General features: G+C 41.4%; 1 protein-coding gene across 14 annotated transcripts in view; it reads left to right on the top strand.

The window, feature by feature from the left end:
* The window catches only part of LOC119031168 (HMG box transcription factor BBX), a 54,597-nt gene that overhangs the window by 15,205 nt on the left and 13,623 nt on the right, over positions 1–25,769 (top strand). For 4 of the 14 annotated variants that reach the window (XM_037119441.1, XM_037119440.1, XM_037119443.1 and 1 more), the window contains 14 exons: positions 10,207–10,378; positions 10,482–10,733; positions 11,911–12,115; positions 12,200–12,267; positions 13,082–13,156; positions 13,483–13,563; positions 14,323–14,409; positions 15,091–15,156; positions 17,402–18,260; positions 18,372–18,504; positions 19,994–20,145; positions 20,356–20,445; positions 20,718–20,912; positions 22,098–22,290. In XM_037119441.1, coding sequence (XP_036975336.1) covers positions 10,220–10,378; positions 10,482–10,733; positions 11,911–12,115; positions 12,200–12,267; positions 13,082–13,156; positions 13,483–13,563; positions 14,323–14,409; positions 15,091–15,156; positions 17,402–18,260; positions 18,372–18,504; positions 19,994–20,145; positions 20,356–20,445; positions 20,718–20,912; positions 22,098–22,290 — 2,615 coding nt within the window. In that variant the 5' untranslated portion in view covers positions 10,207–10,219. Of the gene's footprint in view, positions 1–8,275; positions 8,403–8,769; positions 8,888–10,206; positions 10,379–10,481; positions 10,734–11,910; positions 12,116–12,199; positions 12,268–13,081; positions 13,157–13,482; positions 13,564–14,322; positions 14,410–15,090; positions 15,157–17,401; positions 18,261–18,371; positions 18,505–19,993; positions 20,146–20,355; positions 20,446–20,717; positions 20,913–22,097; positions 22,291–25,769 lie in introns of those variants that run through there. The other 10 variants (XR_005078540.1, XM_037119436.1, XM_037119435.1 and 7 more) reach the window with 8 other exon arrangements.

Here is a 25,769-nt window from a genome sequence, read left to right as displayed (position 1 = left end):
CTGGACCTGGCGTGGGCCACGGCCGGTCCTTCGACCGAGGTGCAGGTTCAGGCCTCGGCCGGTCCTCCGACCGAGGTGCAGGAACCAGACGTGGCCGGTCCTCCGACCGAGGTGCAAGAACAAGACTTGGCGTGGGCCTCGGCCGGTCCTCCGACCGAGGTGCAAGCACAAGACGTGGCGTGGGCCTCGGCCGGTCCTCCGACCGAGGTGCAGGTACAGGCCTCGGCCGGTCCTCCGACCGAGGTGCAGGTACAGGCCTCGGCCGGTCCTCCGACCGAGGTGCAGGTACAGGCCTCATCTGGACCGCCGACTGGGGACCACTGGCAGGTGTCGACCGGACCGCCGACTGGGGACCACTGGCAGGTGTCGACCGGACCGCCGACTGGGGACCACTGGCAGGTGTCGACCGTACCGCTGACTGGGGACCACTGGCAGGTGTCGACGGGGTTGAGACTGCGGCCTGGGCTGGGAGCTCGGCTGTGGCCTGGGCTGGAAGCTCGGCTGTGGCTGAGGCCTGGGCTGGGAGCTCGGCTGTGGCTGCAGCTGTGGCCTGGGCTGGGAGCTTGGCTGTGGCTGAGGCCTGGGCTGGAAGCTTGACTGTGGCTGCGGCCTGGGCTGAGAGCTCGGCTGTGGCTGCGGCCTGGGCTGGGAGCTCGGCTGTGGCTGAGGCCTGGGCTGGAAGCTCGGCTGTGGCTGCGGCCTGGGCTGGAAGCTCGGCTGTGGCTGAGGCCTGGGCTGGAAGCTCGGCTGTGGCTGTGGCTGTGGCTGCCGCTGTGGCTGAGGTCTGGGCTGGGAGCTCGGCTGTGGCTGTGGCTGTGGCTTGGGCTGGGAACTCGGCTATGGCTATGGCCTGGACTGGAAGCTTGGCTGTGGTTGAGGCTACCAAGGCCTTCCTGAGGTTATCTAGATCCGCTATCACCTGAGCAATCCAAGGGAGTTCCTTCAACCAAGGCCTAATAGATAGTTCATGGTTATAGTCTGCTATGGCCTTTAGCTTCTCCCCTGTGTCCGCCTTGCTGCTCAAAATCTCCATCATTTTGTTTCCCAGCCTATAAATCAGTACGCTGTCTGGTGGGTCCATTTCTGGCCCAGTCATTCTGTCAAGTTGGGGTATAAGGGAAAACTATGGAAAGGGAAGGGTGGACCCAAACGCAGTAAACTCGGGAGGCAAAGATAGGGAGAACAAAAGGCGAGCTTTAATTAAAGCTGTTACAAAAAATACAAGAAGACAAAACAGGGCCAAGAAGCAAAACAAAAAGCAACAAGGCAAAGTAACAACATAACATCCAAACAAAGTAGCAAAATAAAGCAGTTCGACAAAGTACAAATCAAAAGTCCAAGTTGAAATCAAACATGGAAAACTCAAAAACCAAAAACATACCAAACGGGACTGAAGACTGGAGCATGGAGCATGGAGCATGGAGCATGGAGCAAAACACACAAGACAGAATACAGAAAGCACAAGACAGAATACACAAGACAGAATCCAATGACCAGACAAAGAGTGAGGGGAAACACAGAGACTAAATACACAGACACTAATGACATGACGAGGCACAGGTGAGGAGAGAGCAGGAAGGAAGCCAGGTGAGATAACGAGGGGGAGGAGCACAGAGGCACAGACCAGGAGGGAACAAGACAACAGACAGAGGGAGCCAGAGGGGAGAACATAGGAGAAACTTAAAGGACACATGAGGGCATGGAAAATCAAAACATGAGACACAAGACATGGAGAAAGCAAAACATAACACGAGACATGATACAAAGATGTAAATCAAATACAAGAAACCAAAAACCAGACACAAGAACAAATAAAAACAAGAGTCATGACATATACAATATAAATACATATACACAATCTGTTTTTTGGGTAAAAGGATAAAAGGAGCAGACCAGCTGGCAGTGAACAATTACAAGAAATGATGTGCAAATGGAAATGTGCAAATGAATAGGAAGTTCAAGCGGAGCGTTAATGCATAGAGTTATGGTGCTGTCAGTGTGACAGAGTCAGTGGTAGAGGTGGAGTGTGAGGAGTGTCAGGGGGGATTCAGGCCTTGTTGATAAGGCTGACAGCAGACGGGAAGAAACTGTTCTTGTGGCGTGAGGTTTTGGTCCTGATGGACCGCAGCCTCCTGCCAGAGGGGAGTGTCTCAAAGAGTTTGTGACCGGGATGGGAGGGATCAGCAGCAATCTTTCCTGCATGCCTCAGGGTCCTGGAGGTGTACAGGTCCTGAAGAGACGGGAGGTTGCAGCCAATCACCTTCTCTGCTGACACGCTGCAGCCTGCCCTTGTCCTTGGCGATGGCAGCAGCGTACCAGATGGTGATGGAGGAGGTGAGGATGGACTCAATGATGACTGTGTAGAAGTGCACCATCATTGTCTTTGGCAGACTGAATTTCTACAGCTGCCGCAGGAAGTACATCCTCTGCTGTGCTTTCTAGATGAGGGAGCTAATGTTCAGCTCCCACTTGAGGTCCTGGGAGATGATTGTTCCCAGGAAGCAGAAAGACTCCACAGTGTCAATAGTGGAGTCACAGAGGGCGATGGGAGCAGGTGAGGCTGAGTTCTTCCTGTAGTCCACAACCATCTCCACTGTCTTTAGGGCATTGAGCTCTAGGCTGTTCTGGTTGCACCAGGTCACCAGGTGGTCAACCTCCCACCTGTAGGCGGACTCGTCACCATCAGAGATGAGACCAATGAGGGTGGTGTCGTCTGCAAACTTCAGGAGCTTGATGGACTGGTGACTGGAGGTGCAGCTGTTGGTGTACAGGGAGAAGAGCAGAGGAGAAAGAACACAGCCCTGGGGGGATCCGGTACTGATAGTCTGTGCATCGGAGATGTGTTTTCCCAGCTTTACACAGCTGAGAACTCAGAGTACTGTCGTTTAGCCTCTTTCACCGCCTTGCTAGACTTGTACTTCGCCTCTTTGAATCTGACTCTGTCCCCACTCCTGAAGGCCTCTTCCTTTGCAAGCCTTAGCTGTCTGAGTTTGGCTGTGAACCAGGGTTTGTCATTGTTGTAACTCACCCTGGTGCGTGTTGGAACACAGCAGTCTTCACAGAAGCTGATGTATGACGTCACAGCCTCTGTGTACTCATCCAGACTGTTGGTAGCAGTCCTGAACACATCCCAGTCAGTAGAGTCCAAACACGCCTGGAGATCCTACACAGCTTCACTGGTCCACGTCTTTGAAGTCCTCACTACAGGTTTGCAGAGCTTCAGTTTCTGCCTGTAGGCAGGAATCAGGTGGAGCATGACGTGGTCAGAGTGACCCAGTGCAGCACGGGGGCCGGCGTGATAAGCATCCCTGACTGTGGTGTAACAATGATCCAGAATTTTCCCCTCTCTGGTCGAGCATTTAACAAACTGTCTGTATTTAGGGAGATCGTGAGTGAGGTTACCTTTGTTAAAGTCTCCAGAGACAATAACCAAAGAGTCCGGGTTGGTCCGCTCCACACACAGTATCTGGTCGGCGAGCATGCGCTGTGCGTCCTGCACGTTGGCCTGCGGCGGGATGTAAACACCGACCAGAATGAATGAAGCGAACTCACGGGGTGAATAAAACGGCTTGCAGTTAATGATAAAAGATTCCAGGTCAGGAGAACAGTGCTGCTGGATCACTGTTATGTTGTTGCACCAGCCACCATTGATGTAAAAACAGATTCCTCCGCCTTTAGTTTTGCCGGAAAGTTCCGTGTCTCTGTCCGCGCTGTAGAGATTGAAGCCTGCCAGCTGCAGCGCAGAGTCCGGAATTAGTCCACACAGCCACGTCTCCGTGAAGCACAAAACCGCAGATGAATGAAAGTCCCTGTTTTTGCCCCACAGCAGTTGCAGTTCCTCCATTTTGTTGGGCAGTGAGCGCACGTTAGAGAGAAATATTCCTGGTAACGCTGTGCGTAGTCTGCGCTGGCGAAGACGCACGAGTGCACCGGCCCGTTTCCCTCTCCTCCGGCGTTTCGCTGCGTGAGCAAAGGTGAGCGCACCTTTGACCAGAATGTCCAAAATTTCCAAAGTTGGGAGGAGAAAACTGGGAAAAAGATCCTCTGGAGTTGTTGCCCTGATGTTCATGAGCTCTTCTCTGGTGAAAGAGCTCCGGGTACTATCGCAAAAGAGTTTATGCACAAAACAAAACAAAACAATGCGCACCAACACACCGAGGCAGCCGTCCGCGGCGCCATCTTGAAAATAGATGATAGATATGATAAAAGGTATAGCATTTTTGTAGTTTAATTTATGTGTTCTAAGTAGTCAACATACAACAGTCTTACCTAATTCAGTTGTTAATATTAGTTCATCATGTGTAAGAACTGTAATGGGTTGGTTGTTTATGCTGGAGGTGTAACGAAAAAGCATTTATCATTTTGAAGGCAAGTTAGAAATAACGCAAAATGAGGAGTAGTTCCAGCACTTGATGTGATTTCTCCGAATGTAGAATTCTGGTCATCAGAGTCAGCAATGCTCTCATTGTGGAAGTTCTAACATGCAAAACATTGTATTTTCATGAGTCCAAAACAACATTCACATTTATCAGTGAATCACTGAGGGTAACATAATAAACTTGTGCCAGCCCCACCACTAATCGTGTTGTTTTAGGTTTGTCCTATCTAATGTTACCATAGCGAGCTGCTGCTAGCTAACCAGCTACAAGTTACAACATCAAAATACACTTTCAAAACAGTTGCAAAATACTAACAAAGCTAGCTTGACAGTAATCAGTAACAGCAATGGCTATGTTTAACCCTTTAGGCGCCGGGGTTTATTTTAAAAAATACTAGATTTTGACATCTAAATTTCAGAAGGCTCTGGCTTGAAAATGGTTTGAGATAGAGACAAAGTGTAAATGAGACAAATATTGAGAATGACCTAAAGTTTATCTTGGGAGTAAATTTCCCCATCTAATTAGCATATTATGACGTCATATGGTGGCGGCCATATTGGATTATGTCATTTCCATGAAATACCTGATATTTTGAAAGAGAGTTGAACTCATTTCATCATATTCATCCCCTCCATCCATTTGTTATGTTGTCCACACATCAAGTGAACAGGGAAAAAGTAAATTCTAAGCCAACAGTTGTAAACTAGAACTATTACTACACCACAAAACTCATGTAAACAGTATGCGTTTTCTTTTTTTTACCCACCACAACCCCCCCAGGACACTTTTTCTTTTTCTTGTCTTTTTTTCTTTCCCTTTTCTTGTTTTCTCTTCTCTTCTCTTCATTGTTACTATTATCATTATTATTATTATTATTATTATTATTATTATTATTATTATTATATAACAGTAGGCATCTTTTAGCTGCAGAGGCCTTATCTGTGCCCATCTACCAGATAAAAGTTTGCAGTATTTGTAGAATGTGGAGCCTGTCATGGCAAGGCACAGAGAGAATAAGAACTATAGCTCTGTCACCACAATATCCAATTTGCTCATCAGAGAGCTTTATCCATTCCTGATATACTTCCTCATCTCTCAAGTAAGCCCATCCACCATTACCATCATCATCATCATCATCATCATGTCCAGCCCTGTTCTGCCTTCCCCTGTTTCCCCTACGAAACTCATCAGCCCTTCTATGGACACTTAGCCCACGTCTCCCCCTGCTATCCCGTCTAGTGTTGTGAGAAGAGCTGGACTCGTGTGTGCTCTGTGCTTCGTGAACACTGCTGTGTTGCACAGCTGCACCACTGCCGCGGATGGATGCTACGTGATCGTCACGGTAGAAAGAGTGAATGCTAACGCTGGTCCCAGCGCTGTTCTCACCACCACCGCTACTTTTACCACATCCATTCACTCCCCTACTGATACGAGTTCGTGTATCATTTCCATTCCCACCTATGTTGGGCAAAGGGTCGTATGTTTGTGCTTATGCATGTTCCTCGCTCTGCGCGGCAGCGCCATTGCTATACAAAGACGCACCGCGACTAGCAAGCTTACTAATCGCCCGACCGTCATCTCCCAAAGTTAGATTTTCCATTTCAGAATCAGAATCAGCGAATGGGAGCTCAATCACTTCCCTACGTGTCAACTATTTGCTTGCTATTGTCGTTTACTTCGTCTCAATAACTTCTAAATCCACCATTGCCGCTTCAGCAGAATAGCTCCGTTGCGCGCTGTCTCCGGTCTCTCATCCAACAGTTTGCATGGGACTTCCTCGAACATTTTGCATTGAAGCATGACGTTTTTATGAGCTAAGGTCTAAGTAAGAGATGTCTGCTAGCTAGTGGTGAGGAGTATGAACGACATGTAACCCCCCGTTAGGAGAAAACAGCTGTTTTGTTGGGTACAGTGCTGTGTCGCAAATTTGCGACTTTGGCGCTTAAAGGGTTAAGTTCAATATGATGATCTTCAGTGTTTAATTACAGGTGAATGAGACATTAAGTAGCTACTTGTAGTTAGATGTTGGGATAGAAATAATGCACCGGTACACCACTGCTCATGAGGACTCGGGACTCCGTCAATGGTATTAGGCAGTTGCATTCATGGTTTGGGGGGAGTGGCCTTGGAGAGATGCCTGAGTGCAGGGGTGGGGTTTACTGGTTGGATACTTTCAAAAACTAGCCTGAGCTTGAAGTTATTTCCAATTTACCAACCTCAGCTTTAAGAAACTAAATTTAAATGTATTGTGTATTATTACTATTTACTGCACCCAAGTTGTGCACTTGTGTACTGTGCAACCAATGTGAAAAGTTAGTATGGAGCCCTGCATAAAAGGCTTTGTACTACCGTTCACATTAGTAGTAGTACTCCCAACACCTGTAAATATTATGCGTCTCGAAATGTTACGTACCTCAGCAACAAATTATTTTTAGTTCATTGTCGTTCAGTTTCCTGAAAAACATAGGTGAAAGTTCAGAGGATTGAAGACACTAACCAGTGCTTTTCTATTCCTGATTTTCCTCTTTTATTACAAGATCTCAAAAACATAAAACATATATGTGAAACAATCCCTTGTGAATGAGTGTCCTTTTTTAATTTTTAGGGCCTGAGCGGGGAACCTGCAAGGACCCTATTGTTTTTCAAAGGATTCTTTTTTTTTTCCTTTGGACAAAATGATTGCATTTTTCACTGCCTGAACATACCCAAACTTGGAATATAAGTCACACCTGGCGAAAAATGTTTTAATCTATTGTCGCCCTGAATTTCCACCACTAGGTGGTGCTGTTATTAAGGAAAGTCCGTTTTGGCTAATAACTCCCATAAACTTTGTTGCACATTCAAAAACCTTATATTCACGTGTTCAGTGAATTGTGCTGAGTCTTGTGGTATAGGCCACGCCCCTTTCCACCTACCGTTTTTTTCCTCCCTGGTGATTTCACCGATTTGCACGAAACTTGGCACACAGCATCTGTGGACCCTCCTGACAAAAAAGTTATCAAAAGTCTTGTAATAGAAAATTTAGTTTTGTTGCGTTGTCTTTCCGCTTATCCGTGAGGGTCGTGGGATGTTGCCGTTTCCCCCTAAGGGGCTGAAGGGCTTACTGGGGCCAAATCCAGTTCACACAATGGGCATAGGCCAGGGTACACCCTGGATGAGTTGCCAGCTCATCACAGGACCCTTACTGATGGCATCTGCACATCAGGAGCAACTTTGGGGTTCAAGGATACTTCGACATGTAGCTCAGTTCCACCCAGGGGAGCCAGGATTTGAACTGGTGACCTTCTGCTCACCAGAACCTAGGTTTCTGGTGGAGAGCAGACAGTACTTGTTTTGTCTCTCGCTCTGCCGCCATCATTTTTCACTCTCCAGAAGTAAAAAATGACATTACAGATTTCACCAATGTCTCCTGTTACTTAATATATAAATATTTTGGCGATAACCATGACATTTTTTTTTCGAAACTGTTCACCTTTTAAAGCTCTTTCAGCCCTCTTACTTTTTAGCTTTCATCATGCAACACACCCCATTAGTTAAACAGTTCTTCTCTGATCTGGCTGGATTCTCTGGATTTTTTTCAAGATCTCCCGAGAGAACCAGTGTGATTGATAGAGTGGTGGCACACAGACTCCCAAGAGCAAGCACAGTAAGATGGAGGTTCCATCTTTGTGTTGTGAACACTGTGTTTGAGCACAAATGTGACATCATCCAGTGTTTTGAAGGGGAGTTTTAGCCTTCCACTGAGCGGGAATCTCGAGGGTTTTGTGGCTACTGTGCTATGATACTTTCAGCTTCTTCCTGAAACTGTTTCATTGCATTATGCCTCCTGTGGACATTTTCTTCAGCCAGCTTGAGAAGCGGACCATCAACTCAGTCTTTGTCCGGGGAATCATGCAGTAGTACACACACTTTTTCTGACTTCAGCATACATTACTTAATACCAGCGGGAGCAGGCCACCAAATTATAAAGGAACAGCTTCTTCATCGCAAGGCGCTGCATGTAGAAGCCCTGATGGCAGCAAGGTGCGTGGACTGCGAGGGCCCATTCAACGCTGCTCGCAGCTTTAACTATAAATGTGTTTCACCACACTGTTAAATGAACATTATCCTTTTGTCCAATTGCTTTCCAGCAGCATTGCTACTGTGTCAAATATAATGGTTAACAATGTACAAAATGGTTAACAATTTACACAGTCATATTCAAAGTGTGTTTAATCTATCTTTTATCTTGTTAATAACAAATGTAAACATTGTATGCGCCGACATCAACCACAGTGATGTGGGAGTAATTTACACTTTTTAAGCTAAACAATGAAGCATTCAGTGTTACATGTTTCTGGAGTGCGTCTCTCTCTCTCTCTCTCTCTCTCTCTCTCTCTCTCTCTCTCAGGTAGCGCTCCTCCCTCTCTGTCTGGGCACACCTGAGGGGAAGTGGGCGGAGGTGTTGTAAGGGCCAGGAGTGCAGAGACAGGGGGGAAGGATCACACACGGATGGCAGCAGCACACCTGTGAGGAGGGTTCTCTCTTCAACCCCTTTGCACTTTAGCTGCTGGGATGTTTGTCAACTTTATTGCATTCCTTTTAGGTTTGGAGATCACCAGTAGCTCAGTTTTTTCATCTCTTTTGTTTTAGGTCTAAATATAATTTAGGTAGTTTAGGGGGAGGTGCGGGAGTGACGGCTCACTGTGTGGCTGGTCCAACATCTTCCTATTCTTTTTGTTCTTTTTGGCCGGGGTCCCCAGCCCCCTTTTGGTTTGTTCTTGGGTTTTCTTTCCACAAAGTATACAATAAAGCTTGCTTGGTTGTGGACATTGTGTGCGGCGTTTGAGTATGTTACTTCCTCCAACCCATTTGAGCCACAATGTTTAAATTATCAGAGGAGGCTGTGACAGTCAACAAAACTCAATACACTCGCTCCACATTTATTTTCACTTCAGGAGTTATTTTTGGTGGTTTTCACTGTATACTAACCTGAAAAACACAGGTGAAAGGTCAGCGGAATGAAAACATGAACCAATGCTTTTCTCTTCCCAATTTTCCTTTGGGGAAGAGGTGGATACCCTCGCTGTAAGGAACCTGGGCGCAACACCACCTGTGCCCATTAGTTCCGTTCTTCTCTTCTCTCATAAAATAAGGCTTTCTCTCACATAGATTGTGGAAAGAATCATTTTCGTTCTGAGGCTAAATACTTAAGTGTTTTGTTTTTACAAATACTGAAAAATCAAGATTTTAAATAATGTTAATATCAATAAACAATATAACAAAAATATAACATGTTTTGCGTGTATCACATAAACACACCTTCATGTGTAAAAATTAAGTTACCCGTTAATGTTAAATATTTGTGTATATAGTAGAGGGTTTACCATAGTGCAGACTTTCTCAAATGTTAAGATACTGTAAAATGAAATTTGATCAATGAAATGTGTTTCTGTTTAACCATTATTGCTGGTTTAATTGTGTTTATTTTAAAAGTCTAAACATGTATACCATATACATTATGAAAATCCAGTCACCTGACTAAAAAGTTGTGTTCTGTTATTTTCCTTAGAGATGGATGACTGAAGGAGCAAAAATTAAGCAGACTTTATCTGTTTGTGACCATCAAGCAAGCTAAACAGTGAAAATCTTGAAATAGGAGCTGCTGTGCGAATCTGTTGATAAGATTGAGGGCACATGTGTTACATCATCACATCTCTGATAACAAACATACAACACTTACTAATTTGGTAGCTGGTATCTCTGCTTTGGGATGCAGGTTTTCACTGTATTTGTTTTTTGTGGATGTGGTCTCATGCTGTGTATAAATCATTTCATTTTATTTTAGGTGCGGTAGTACCATGAAGGGTGGAGGAAGGGGTAAGGACCCACCTGTTGCAGGGGAGGTCACTGGCAAGCGTCCCAAACGCAAATGCTTGCAGTGGCACCCACTTCTCTCCAAGAAGGCTTTGGATTTCTCTGAGGAGGAAGAAGAAGAGGATGAAGAGGAGCTGGAGAAGGTAAGTATTTTAATGGCATGGCTATCTTTTAGATGAGATCACATGAATGGGACAGAAAACATGGCAAAGTATTGCATCTAATGGTTTATTAATTTGTTATTAGCAGCCGATGCTGTGTGGCCAGGAGCAGGGGTCACAGTTGCAGTGTGGAACAACAGAAGTGGAGGAGGACTCAAATGAACAGCGGGCACGGCGGCCAATGAATGCCTTCCTCCTCTTCTGCAAACGCCACCGTTCTCTAGTGCGGCAGGAACACCCTCGCCTGGACAACCGTGGGGCCACTAAGATCTTGGCTGACTGGTGGGCTGTGCTGGAGCCCAAAGAAAAGCAGAAATACACTGACATGGCCAAGGAGGTGTGACTGCTCTGTGACTTTTTAGCCATACAAATTTATTTCTAGCACAGTCATGTCAAAGTGATGTGTCAGATTGATACATTGTTTTCAATTCTTTAATTATTGTTTGTGAAAAGCTTTTAAACATTGCTTTGAGTCAAAGAGCTATTCCCGTTTGATATCATATATCAGTGAAGAAAAGCCAAAACAAGAGTGGACGCTCTGCTTCACAGTACTACTGTTTTATTGAGAAAACTCTGACCACATCTTTCCACAAACAAAATCCAGTAGTCAAATTAAAGTCAAATCACGGCATGGTAAACACAAACATATAAAAGCTGGCCCCAAAATACAGGCCATGAGAAAATAACAATGGTGGATAATATTTTGGGGCCTTTTTGGTAATATGCATTCCAACTAAGACCTAGTTCAAGTGTACACAGGTCTTTTTGGAAACTTGGAAGTATTTAGCACCGTTTCAGAATAATATCTGTCAATACTAACCTGAAAATGCTTCTCTATTGCTAGGGGTGCATGTGAACTTGTAAACAGGTTGCAGAAAGTACTATGAATGAGGCAGGAATATGTAACTGCTCTTCACAGAATCTTATTGGATAATTTATCAGCAAAACATTGTAAGCACCCATTTAAGTCTCTCATTTCCATTCTTGGATTCTTGAATACAGTAGTGTCCAAAAATCTGAGACCACTAGTCAAGATACTTCTATTTTGCATGTTCAGTGGGGTAGAGTTTAGGATCCAAGACAAGATCCAAAAAAAATGTATTTCATGCTGAAATTCATAAGAACTTTCACAATGTATGTCAAAATCAAGCAGCAACCCACACGTAGTTTAAAAAAAACCTTCAGGGTGTGTTCAATTCACAATGCAATGCATCACATTGATAGATGCAAAACATTATAATCACACACACTGCACCTGTTAGTGATGATGCAAAATTAAAAATGTGCATGAACTCCCAATATAATAGACACCATAATATGTGTCGTGCATTTATTTTTGACTGATAAATAATAATCAAGGATGTACAATTTCCCCAAATGTAATTCAGATTGTTCCTCATTTTGTCATCAGTGTTTCATTTTATATAGAAATACTTTAATTTAGATTGTATGATTTGAAACAAGGGGCTTTAAGGACTTGCTTGTAACCAAACTGATTCTGGATCTTCTTTCAGTACAAGGACGCCTTTATGAAGGCAAACCCGGGCTACAAGTGGTGTCCCACCACCAGCAAACCAGTTAAGAGCCCTTCCTGTCAGCCAGTCAGCAACCCCCGCAAAAAGGTTTGGTCCCTCTCTTCCAACTCAACCAAGGATTCCACGTCTGCCAGAAAAGTGCCCAAAACTGACAGCATGCCACAGTTAAACTTTGCTATGGCAGGTGTGTATGACAAATGATTTTCAGTTCGGTAACAACGTCACAAATTGTAGGATTGTTTTTTAAACTGCTGTCATTCTTTATCAGATCCTACAAAGATGGGAGGCCTTAGCATGCTCCTGTTAGCTGGGGAACATGCTCTCACAAACAGAGAGGTATGTTACTGTTGTACCCCATCAGTCAGTGCGTTTACATGACTCTCAAAAAAAACAAATACTTGGTTAGTCTGACTATGATCGGATTTTTAAGATGCATGTATACACCTTAGTCTGACTAAAATCGGACTGGATCGGATTTCTCATAGTCAGATTAAAGCACCTAGATTATTCAATTGATTGTCGCATTACTCCTGCATGTATACGTTCCAACAGATTGAATTCAGATTTTGCAGTCTGCACAGATTTTTTTTCCTCGGGCCGTGAGCCTTAAGTAGAAGGACAGCGGTGTCTTTCCTCCGAAATCACCGCAAGCAAGAGTGCCATTGTGCATCTAGTTTGTGTAATTATCATGTAAATCATATACAAAATGTACAAAGATATAGCTTTGTCTCGCTTTTTGTATGCCATCTTTCTCGAATGTCAAGACAGAATTTGTTGGTGAGGTAAAGAGGTCAGCCGGAGGTGGTTCTATTACCACTAGTTAAAATGGGTACAGCGCCACCTATCGTACCGGGGTATGATATGCTTCAGCCAATAATTTGATTTTCTCACCGGTATGTATACTCGGACATTTGCAGTTGTCTGACTGAGTAGCATAGTTGAACTATGGCTGTAATCCGACAAAGCTGTGCAATGTAAACGTACTGAATGAAGGCAACCATGTAATGCAGCAATACTCCAATAGAGGGCCTCAAAGGCTTATCACTGATGTTAGTTTTATCCCTGTAGTTTTAAATTATGCTTTTGAATTTGAATTGTTTTTATTTACTTTATATAACAGACTAAGTAAAAACAATGTTGTCCTCTCTAGATCCCCTCCAGCACTAAACCTAGTTTACCTGACACACTCAGCGAAGTGAGGTCCTTTCCAGGGGATGAGCAAGAGGTGTGTTCTATAACCATGATTATTCTACCCCTATTCCCTGTATATTTTAATTGAAACACTTTTCTATTTAATGAAATGACAGCTTTAGTTACTAGTTACTATGCAGGTTATTAGAATAATATCAACTATGCTCAAACACTTCTAAAATGAAAGTCTTATAATATAATTCTGAAATCTGCCATTCTGTATAATGAGTCATTTCAGTGTGTGCGCTTTGGTTTCCCCAACATTTATAGCTGAATGGTAATTGCCTGCTTCCACTGTTTTTTATTTAATGTTTTTCACCAGAACTGACTTGATTTTTCTCATCCTCTTTTAATCTACAGATGTTGTCTGGGACAATAGCGAACAGAGTGGCTGACATTATTGAAACCGGGGTTAAGTCTGCCCCCTCCCCACTGGCAGAGGTATGACTGAATTTCTATTCTTGATTGATGTGCTTTTTATCATTTCTGAGTTATTTATATTCCAAGTCTGTATCTGCAAACTTTGTGATTGTCACTTTGATTCATGACAGTATTGTTAATATACACTGACAGCTTTTCAACAACTCAACAACGATGCTGACATACAAACAAAGCTGCCCTATAAGCCTTTTATATAGTAGACGAAACAACAACAACAATACAAGAGGGGGCCTATACAACTAAGTGAGATTAATGGATTTTCCATCTTTTTGAGTTTTGAGCTGTACTCAGGTTTTTGTGTCATGGAGCTAGTCAAATTGCTTTGTTCATCCAGAATTTCTCTTTTATACTGGACAAAACACCTAGGTAGAGATGATTTTTTTTTTGCACCATCAAGCGCATTGCTATGACATGCTGAAATTAAGGACAAGCAGCGATCAAATATTGTTAGTTGGCGATGGAGCTGAGAGAAAAAAATGGTGTATCTAATTTAGAATGGTATTGTTTAAGGCTTGTTGAAATAACATTGCCTTTTTTGCCAGTTTGCCTGCATTCAAAAATAAATCATATACATGCTTATTTTGGTGTTAACCTGGGACATGTGTCTGCTCTGATTGCACAAAAGAGCTTTTGACAAAAGAAAGTACATTTTCCCACAATAAGTAACTATGTAATGGCAATTATGTCGGTATTGATCACACAAAGTATCTTTTGTCCTGACAGCAACCATTCTTCTACACTTGTATTTGATCACTGCAGCAACAGTCGCAACAGCAATGTCAAATCCGAAGAGACGGAAGTGTGTCAGTGCGGCTGAGCAGAATCAAGGCTGCTGTGATCAAAGTGGTATGGAAGACAACACAGGGAATCATCTGTGGAGTCAAATAAACTGTCTGAATCGGGACTTGACAATATGTTCGGAGAACAAGATGATTGATCATGCTTCTGTGTTGGAAAGACACATCACCAGCATACAGAAGTACTGATGCTTACTTTGTAACCATAGCAACCCATGCAGCTATGTTGGTGTTGTCTGAACATGAAAATCTGATCTGATCACCTGCAAATAATAGTGTGAATGTCTTTCAGATCTGATTTGAGACACAAATCCCAGAGACACTTGGTGTCTAGGTGGAGGGGTTGTCACATAAAAATACTCCACTGACTGTCAATTAGCTCCCATGATTTTAAATATAGCATTTCAGTCAGATGGACATTATCAGGGCTTAGCTACTTCTCTTTTTCTCATCTGTGCTTTGGCAGCAAACAGTGCATCACATCATAATTGTTTTTGAGACAAAGTACTCACTTTGGTAACCCACAACAGGTGACCTCTAGAGAACCAGACTAAACTGAACTCGCTTCGTGACACAGGCCTGAGGTTTACTGTTTGCTACAACAAACAATAAGCAGGGTGACATTTGCTGAAGGAATTAAATATTGCTGTAAAATAATCATCTGCAGAAAATGAAGCAGCTCGATTTTACAAAAATACAGATGACAAAGCATATTAATGTGTTTTCACAGTCATCTCTCTCGCCAGTACCTGAAGGAAAACCATGTAGACAGTCCGCTCTCTTCCAGCTTGCTGAGGTAAGGCGGGGGTAAAATGGCTGCTCCACTGCTAATAGTGCTGCACAGCTCCACCAAATATGTTTATATTCATTCTTGTGAAAGTTATAGAAGTTAAAGGCTGTAGCAGATTTAGTAACACTAGTTTAGCACTAGTTTAGCAGTAGTTGTAACAGCATTAGTACTAGTGGTTTTGTTAGCACCAGCAGTAGTACTAGTAGTAGTAACAGTAGTGGTTACATGATAAGCAGTAGTTGTAAGTAGCAGTGTTACTACAAGTAGTAGTAATATATAAGGGGTGAAGTAATAGAGGATTATAGGATTTAAACTGCCAGCCATGTCATCATGTGCCTCCTATTTATTCAATGTAGCAATATTTTGTTGAGAAAAGCTTCATGCTTTGAAAAAAATACAGTAGGCATAACACATTTGAATACAAGCATATCATTCCTAAAAGGTCTGAATGATTTGATATTTGAATTGTCTCTGTCACTGAAAGCATGAGGAGTTGAAAAATGCAAAACATTTTTTCAGTATTCAAATAATAACTAGAGAAGACAAGTTCTGAAGAGCTTGCAAGCAGAAAAGCTGATGCAAAACTGAATTGGTGGCTTAAACATATTTTAAGTTGCATCTGAAGAGTATGAAGAGTCATAATAGTGGGATGAGGGCAATTGTGGGTGCGCAACTTGTGCGTGCATGTTTACGTTTATTAAATGTTTAGAAGGGACCTCTTATTAACTTCCATTATAAATAAGGTTAAAAGCAAGTTGAATATTTAAAGAGTTTTTTTATGTGACTTGAAAATTGGATGATAGCTAAAATGTAGACAAAATGTAAATAAGATGTAGAATATCCCCAACTTTGAAAGGAGTGTCTAGCTGTAAGTATTATTTAGTAGTTGAGTTTTGAAAATGCTTGAAAAAATGAAAACATTTTTTTTGGACATTTGCCATTCATTTTAATGGGGACATTTTTCGCTGAAAATGTTGAATATTTTGGTAACTTCAAAAGATATCAAAAATCTGAATAATAGTGCACCATTCCTAAATGAGCTGAACATTTTGATGTTTTAATTGACTATCTGTTTAGAAAAGAGGGAAGGAATTAAGGTCTAAAAACACTGGACAATGATAAACAAATCCAAAGGTAGAACAATATAGGTTGCTTCCAGCATTCAAAACAAAATTCAGAATCATCTAGAAAATTGTATTTACACATTCTGAAATAATTAATAAATAAGAAGAAATGTGAAATTAATTGCCTTTAATATCAGCAAATGCATTATATGCTTTGTTGTTCAAGGTCAACTTCAATAGCTTTAGAAAGCAAGAGATGATAAAGCTGGAGGTTGAAATTAGTTAACAAATGCTGAAATGTCAGAAAAGAGCTGGACATTTTGACATTTGAATTTAGTGGTCTGCACTCTGCCCATGAACTGCTCATGACATAGAGGCCTGACCCGACAATAAGCCCGGCTGTAGTGTGACATTTGAAGAAATATCAGATCCTTTCAGTTGTTTTAAACATTTCCATGGGTGCACTCATATCACTGTAACAAATATTGTGGCACATTTAATCAGCAAAACTAAAAGCTGTAGTTATAAGCTCTCCAAAGGAAGTGACTCAGGAGTTTTAAATAATCAGTGGAGTTAATCAGCTGTTCCTCACATGCAAATGTGCATGTTAATGTCGAGATACACATAGATACAAAATTCATGGTAAATAACATTTACATTTTGTGTATGTTCTGTTCTTTAGTTTAGCTTAATCCTACAGCCCATTTCACACAAGGGCTACCAATATTGTCGTGATACAAAGTTGGTTGAACATTGGCTTCCCATGTAATTATGACATTTTCTTCCTTTACTTATTTGTCCAGGATTGTGTTAACTGTAGTTCAATTAACAATTCACTGTGACAGACATTCATGGATTAAAACTTTGTCTGTTAGTCAGAGGCATAAATCTTATTCCATGTCACATAACACAGTCATTAATCATAATAAAACATCCATATAGTTTATTTAAATATCTGCTCAGAAAATATAAAGATTTGTAAAGGGTTTGTAAAGCAAGTATACTGTTATCAATAGAAGAAAATAAAGCGTTTAGTTGTACCAAGATTATTAGGAAAAAGATATGAAAACAATATTATCAGTTTAGAAAAATCTATATAATGTAAATGTAGAGGTACATTATTATAAATGTCAGTTGTTGTAATATCTGTTTGTTTAATAGTGAGTTTTATCTGTTGTGTTTCTAAGATGTGCTTAGCATCTGAAGCTGGAAAAATGGACACAGTGGAATCTCAGCCTGAAGACAACTCCTCTTCAGCTTCTTTCCAGCCAACTTCTGTCAAGCTAGAGATCAAGGAGGAAAAAGCAGACAATGACGAATGTCATCCCTCTTCACCCTCATCAACCCTCTTACCTTTGCTCTCCTCTGTCACCTCTACCTCCACTGATGCCATTCCCTCACAACTCAGCAGCCAAAATACACGTGTCAAAAACAAAAGCAAGAAAAAAGAGGTGGCCAGGTCAAATGATCCTGATGAGATCCCTTGCTCAGCAAAGATCATCAAGAAGTTCAACCATGAAGAAACAAACATGGACAGTATCTTCAGTACAATTGAGGCAGTGGCCAAAGGGGCCTGGAAAGACACAGAAGAGAAGCCCCAAAAGAAGATCCAAAGCGGTCTTATTGTTGGAGACTCTGGTGTGCCCAAAAAAAAGAGTAAGCCCAAAGTCAGGACCTTTGTGAAAGAAAAAGGGAAGGAGATAGAGGATGACAGTGGGCAGTGTAGGCCGTGTAGTTCCTCTGAGATGGAGATGAAGGAAGAGGTGACTGAAAGTCCCAAGACAAAAGCAGAAGAAGCAAATATAGAAAGCACAGACCTTGAGTGCAGTTTGTCAGAGCCACATCACTCCCCCAGCAGCCCCAGCCCCTCATGTGCTAAGCTCAAAGAGGTGGACAAGGACAGGGAGAGGTCAGGTAAAGGGAGCTGTGTGCCCAACGCAGAGAACCGCGGCTCCAGGAAGTCAGAGCGAAGCTGTAAAGGCGCCTTGTATAAAACCCTTGTTTCTGAGGGAATGCTGACCTCACTGAGAGCCAATATTGACCGAGGTAAAACGTATTAATAAATACATGATCTAGTCTATTTATTTATGTAAATGCATATTTGTTTGAACACCAGTGTTGATAATGATATTTTCTCATTGGTCTGTACATGTGCAGGTAAAAGAGGTGCTTTCCGTGCTTCTGATCATGATGCAAACTGGAGTGATGACAGCTGGGCAGTTGCTCAAATGGGACCTAATAACCCCAAGAAGTGGAAAAAGGCCAGGTCCAAAGACGAATCTTCACAGGGGTGAGTTATTTCAGGTCCTCATTTCACTCTGTTTCACTCTACCTGTCTTTGAAGAATGTAGTACAATGTAGTACAATCATTCCAATCCAGTTAATTATATAATAAAAGATAATAATTAATAAAGAGTCATTTTTAGTCACATCACTTTGGTTGGTTCTTTTGTTTCATGTTCTCTATATACCTTATTGTATGGAAGGGTTAGGGTTAGGCTAAACCCTGGTAGTGTGTTAAATCATATATATCTATATATACAGATCATATTTGCACTGTGGCTATTTTTTCTGACGCATGCTCAGGGTGGGAAGCAAGTGGTGCAAACACAGGATATCTGTCCAAATGTTACCATTTCACAGCTTCCTAATCGATAAGCAACTGTAGGAACAATGGACAGTGAAAATCTTGAGGGATATCGGGCCATAGTTGGTAAAACAACATATTTGATAACCTATTATCTACTGTGAGCATTTATCAGCATTTAACTATATTCTTGCTAATTTTACCATTTGATAGTGTTGTATAATATGAAAAGGCTTAAATTAATTCTGAGATCTCAACACACATTTTGTCCTGAAGATGTATTTAAACTGGAAGTAAGACGCATTCGATGTAATCAAGCTTGTAATGAGGAGTAATGTTATGTTACTAAATAGGCATAGTCTTGCCACAAAAAGAATCACTTCTAAAGGGCTTGCAAGAAATTTTCTTTGATGTGTGAACATTACAAAGAGGGCGAGTGATGCTATGCGGGGTCAAGGTGATGTCTGAACAAGTGAGTCTTGAGTCTTTTGCGGAAGATGGAGAGTGATTCTGTCGTCCTGACATTGGTTGGGAGTTTGTTCCACCACCGAGGTGCCAAAACAGTTAATAATCACGACCTCGCTGTGCGGGCTTTGTTTGCTCTCAGCGATGAAATATATGTTCCAGTAAGCATAAGGTCATGAAATGTCACTGACTTAACCAAAACATTTCTGAGGTCGGCTGAAGAGCCAGTTCAAAATTAAAAGTTACATTATGGGCTTGATTTATGTTACGTCCAGTGCGTTTTATTTCCAGCCTTAGATAAATGTGTCAAACATGTGCGCTGATATATCAGCATTAGCTAATTTACTCCATCATATTGTCAAACACAATACTATATTAGCTAGGAAGTAGTTCAATGGCTATGTTCGCTCTAATAATGGCTTAAAGCTAATCAAATTTGTTATTTAACCTTGAAGTGCAGCCCATTATCCTTCTGGATTTTCACTATATGTTGTATTTTCAGTTGTTGTTCAGTCAGGAAGTGATGAAATGATATATGAATGTCAACCTGGAATACACACATAGTATCCTATTGATAAGCGCTTTTGCACTTCCTATTCTGAGCATGATATTGGTCGAAAATGGCTGCAATGGGAATTTGGTTACTAACATGCTGTATGATATGATATATGGGAATATGCTATTGGTTACATGCTCAGCTATGTAAACTCTGAAATTTACTTATCAGACTAGGGAAACTGGAGGAGGAGTTTGAGAGGAAGTTTAACAGCTTGCCACAGTATAGCCCACTGACATTTGACAAGAAGGGCACCACTGTCACAAAGAAGAAGAAGACAGACAGCTCCACTGTCCAAGAGGACGTCTCCAAAGCTGGAAAAGGTAAGAACAAATTTAAAGACTTAACAATAAACACAATGGCCGTTTTTTAATATCCCTCATCTCATCCATGGCCCACTCTGTACCTATTTGTAAATCATGTTTTTCACACTTGTGTTGAGGACCAGTTTTCTCTTTATTGAAGCAAAAATATTTGGATTCCATGACATAGCATTTCCATGCTCTTTTTTCTTTGTTTTTTTGCTATATCAGGGCCATCTCCATCTCAGAAAAAGCCTTCATTCCACAAGATTGTTAGGAAGCACAAACACAAAAAGGAGAAACCAGGTGCAATTGACAAAGGTGAACTAAGATGTTGATATCTGTACGTTATAAGGCAGGGATGTTTAAATGTATGTCTTTCTAAATGTGTATATATAGTATTTAATATTGATAGATTGGTTTGATTGAAAACAATGCACTCTATACTGTAATTTATGTACTACATGTACATGTTTCAGCTTGCACTGAAACAATACATTTTCATCTGGTAAAAGCACAATGAACCTGAACAAATGAATGAAGCCTTAAGATCGAATCATTAAAATCTATAATGAATCTTTTCTCCACCACAGTGGTACAGAATGATTCCAGCATGCTGGATTCAGCTTCAAAAGCCAAATCATGTGCCCCCGTTGCCATAATGTTCCCAGATGTCCAGTGCACCACTAATATGGAGATGCTAGTTGGTAGCCAGAAGAGGAAGGCTAGGAAGACCAAGATCACACACTTGGTGCGCACAGCTGATGGCAGTGTGTCTCCTGTTGAGGGTGAGTGATTAATGATTGATCAGTAAGCAAGTACTGAATTAAAAAAAATCTACCTGTGTCTGTCTCATTACTAACCCTAATGATCACGGTACGACAGCACTATCAAGCACCAGTTCACATTAAATCAATCAATGTGTGTTCCTCTTCCAGTTAAATAGAGCATTATGCTCATATACAGTCAAACTGAGTTGTTGTCATCATTTTTATTGATTATTAATCACTATCGAATGTAAACTCCATGTAGACAGATAGGAATGTCAGTAGTTGTGCTTGTATTCCTAGTGCCTCCAGCTGATCAATGAGAAATGACACTAGCTACAGAGGGAGGAGGACTGATTCGTTCCTCTGTACAGCAACATGCATTTCAAAATCCCTTTTACCGTATACATACTGATCACAGTATCATCCACCGTGCTCAAAAACAGCAAAATCTTACCTGTCTCAAGCCAAGCATGAAGTAGAACTTAATTAAATATTGTAAATGAGATATAATATCATAAATTATAATGTGCAACTTGTCATATTTGTACAATCAAGTTATCAAGTTATAACGTGGTAGTGTTTTTTTTTGCTCGATGCTAACTCATTATGGGAATTCTCAATAACATAAGAACAGAAGTTAGCATTGCAGCCACGATAAATATATTTTTCCAGACGATACTGTTGAGACCTTCCACATGGCTCTTACAATAGAGCGGCCTGCGTGTAGACTAAAGCCCAACATGCAGCCTCCTTGCCTGGTAAAGCAAGGAAAGTTCACCAACTCTAATGTCCAGTAGGCGGCGACTGGTTGCCACAGACCCCCCAGGTTTGAAAACTCCCTTCTTCCATTGTCTGAGAGCGCACCTCATCATTAGAGCCATGCAACCACCAGATGCACAAGAACCATAAAAGCATTACGTTGTCTCATCTCACCAGTTCTCGTCCAGTTGCTGCAACTGGAAGGTTATAAGTATGTTGCACACTGGTACATCTGAATAGTACATAACATAACAAGTTACTATAATGAAGTAGTTTTTCTGGCATGTCAGACACTGATGTCTTGTCTCTTCAAATGTTGTATTTTAGTGAAAGTGCTAACATTTTATGTTCTTGTTTGATAGATCTAAAAGGAAATACAAATGGAATGCTCTGCTATAATCATTTCTAATCGTCCATGTTTTTTGTTGTTTTTTGTTTTTTTAGAGGACAAAACTAGGGACCTAAACCAGGAACAGGATAAGAAGCCATTATCCCAACTGAATTTATGCAATGATAAAGGGTGCTACAGTAATCCCAGAGCAGAAGAGGCACAGAAGAGTGCCGTACCACAAGAGCTACCTGCTTTCTTCAGCTTGGCAGCCCTCGCTGAGGTAGCAGCCATGGAAAACGTTCACAGGTAGACACAGCCATTTGTAGCATATTCTATATTCAAATCTTCTTGATCTGTCTGTTTACAATAATGTTTAGTGACCTACAAACAACCAATATAAGATGTTATAGGCTGTAAAAAGATAAAGATAATTGGATTACAGTTTGCTTGTTGACAGTCCGCACAATAAGATTGTGCTTATCACCAAGTGTTATTGAGTGTCTTATACCTTTGCTAATTCTAGCATTTTAATATATTGTACCATAGATTTGTATAGTTTGGAATTGTCCTGTCAGGGTACTTTTTTTCCAGGCACACACACATTTTCTTGCTTATATCTCTGCCATTCATTCCATTTTTTAAAACAGGTACCTAAGAAACTTAAATACAAATGTCTTATGCCAAGTTTGCACTACAAGATTTAAGCCCTGATTTTGCTGTCTCTGAAGATTTTTGGAGCTAATTGACAACAAGCCCCAGATCAGGGACAAATCAGCCTGTCTGCTGCTGTGGCAAAAGTGTTTATTACCTCCCAACATTTAGCAGCTGTTTGATTTCATCAGTCAGTGATCAAATGTTTCATACACTTGTAAAGAACACGTACAGTATATCATGGCAGTCTCTATGGCATCATGGCAGTCTCTATGGCAGGCCATATGATATGGCCGATCTCCCTAATTAATTATACATTTTATCATGCAGAAATTACATCTGCAATGTGTAAGAAGCCCAGAATCCTCCTTTGTTCTCACAATTCAAGATGGCCACCATTTACTTGCAGATATCACTTAAAAATGTAAGCGGTGCTAGTTAAAATGAGCTAAACGGAATTTAGTTTAATTTTAATCTTTTTCCTCAAATACCTAAATCTCAAAAATAGTGACATGTTGATGTCACCTTCAAGTCGTTCTATTCATTGGAAAGATCAGATGTCCCTTGACCATTGCAACATGCCTCGAGTTCATATTTGTGATATGCTGGACTCTACATAGGCTTACAACTAGATAACTAAAACATGTTTTAAATGTATTTGTTATTACAGTTAGCTTACAACTAGATAAATAAAACTTATTTAAGAAAAACCCTTATTTTTCCCCCATTGACACCCAGTTCCACATAAATAGTTAATGTGCCAACATGCTAATACCACGTTTCAAATGGTGGATTACTGTTAATATATCCTATTGGAACTGAAAGGAGTTCTTTATTTTTTTTTAGGGCCCGAGCAGGGAACCCCTGCGAGGACCCTATTGTATTTGAAGGGATTCTTTATTTTTAGGGCCCGAGCAGGGAATCCCTGCAAGGACCCTATTGTATCTGAAGGGATTCTTTATTAGGGCCCGAGCAGGGAACCCCTGCGAGGACCCTATTGTATTTCAAGGGATTGTTTATTTTTAGGGCCCGAGCAGGGAACCCCTGCGAGGACCCTATTGTATCTGAAGGAATTCTTTATTATTTTTTTTTTAGGGCCCGAGCAGGGAACCTGCGAGGACCCTATTGTTTTTGAAGCGATTCTTTATTTTTTTTTTATTTTTATTTATTTTTTTTTTCTTTGGACGAAGTGATCGCATTTTTCACTGCCTGAACATACCCCAAAACTCACCAAACTTGGAATATAAGTCACACCTGGCGAAAAATTTTATATTCTATTGTCGTCTTGAATTTCCACCCCTAGGTGGCGCTGTTATTAAGCACAGCGCGTTTTGGCTAATAACTCCCATATACTTTGTCGCACATTCAAAAACCTTATATCCACGCGTTCAGTGAATTGGGCCGAGTCTTGTGGAATAGGCCACGCCCATTTCCGCCTACCGTTTTTCCCGCTACGTCGCACAATGTCGAAAACCTACTTTTTCGAACTCGTCCCAGGCGATTTCACCGATTTGCACGAAACTTGGCACACAGCATCTGTGGACGCTTCTGACAAAAAGTTATTAAAAGAATTTTGATGGGCCAAATAATACTCAAGTTATTAAATAACAACTTCCTGCGGATTTCCTGCCAAACAGGAATTGTTGGATATCTCCACAATGGTGTGTCCAAATGACATGAAACTTGAGATAGTACTTTGACACGAGTCCCTGAGGATGTGTCCAAAAGTTTAGGCGATGACCACAAGGTGGCACTCTTTAAATTCTAATAGTTTATATCTCCACATCGGTTGGGCGGATTGACACCAAACTTGGTATAGTCATTGCCACTGCCCTCTTGAGTATATCTGAGAAAGGACTTATCAATCGGCCACTAGGTGGCGCTCTGGTGCCAGTTTAATTTTATTTTTGGCCTTGTGACCATACCATAACACTTATGGGAATGAAATTCATAGAGGTGGTATAGACTGGCCCCTGCAACTTACATACCAAAAATGACCAGCAGGTGGCGCTATTTTTCACTTGAAGAGTTTTTGGCCCATAACTCACACATAATGTGTCACACATTGATAAACCTTATATCTCCATGTTCCCTGCATCCAGCTGAATTATTTGGTGTAGGCCACGCCCACTTTCGAGCTAACTTTCAGTTCGCAAAATTGCGACAAATGCAAAACCTACTTTTTCGAACTCGTCCCAGGCAATGTAACCGATTTGCACGAAACTTGGCATAGAGTATCTGTGGACCCTCCTGACAAAAAGTTATTAAAAGAATTTTGATAGGCCAAACAATACTCAAGATATTAAATAACAACTTCCTGCAGATTTCCTCCCAAACAGGAAGTGTTAAATATCTCCACAATGGTGTGTCCAAATGACATGAGACCTAAGATAATACTTTGACATGAGGTCCTGAGGATGTTTGCAAAAGTGTAGGCGATGACCACAAGGTGGCGCTCTTTAAATTCAAATAGTTTATATCTCCACATCGGTTTGGCAGATTGACACCAAACTTGGTATACTTATTGCCACTGGCCTCTTGAGCATATCTCACAAAATGCTTATCAATCGGCAACTAGGTGGCGCTCTGGTGCCAGTTTAATTTTATATTTGGCCCTGTGCCCACACCATAACACTTGTGGAAATGAAATTCATAGGTTTGGTATAGACTAGCCCCTGCAACTTACACACCAAAAATGACCAGCAGGTGGCGCTATTTTTTATGTGAAAGCGTTTTTGGCCCATAACTCACACATAATGTGTCACACATTGTTAAACCTTATATCTACTTATTCCCTGCATTTAGCTGAATTATTTGTTGTAGGCCACGCCCACTTTTGCGCTAACTTTATGTTCGCAAAATTGGGACAAATGCAAAACCTACTTTTTCGAGCTCCTCCTAGGCAATTTGACCAATTTGCACTAAATTTTGCGTGAAGCATCTATGGACCCTCCCGACAAAAAGTTATTAAAAGAATTTTGACAGTCCATTAAACAGCCAAAATATAAAACAACAAATTCCTGCAAATTGTCTAGAAAGCAGACAATCATGTACATCTTAACAAAATACTTTCTGATTATCATGTAAATATTGAAAATTGTGTGCAATGGAGTGATGAGGCTTTGTGTAAAATT

Source organism: Acanthopagrus latus, chromosome 13, assembly GCF_904848185.1.
Source record: "Acanthopagrus latus isolate v.2019 chromosome 13, fAcaLat1.1, whole genome shotgun sequence".
Lineage (NCBI taxonomy): Eukaryota > Metazoa > Chordata > Actinopteri > Spariformes > Sparidae > Acanthopagrus > Acanthopagrus latus.
Note: the sequence above shows the minus strand (reverse complement) of the source record. Positions and strands in the feature narration are given on the sequence as shown.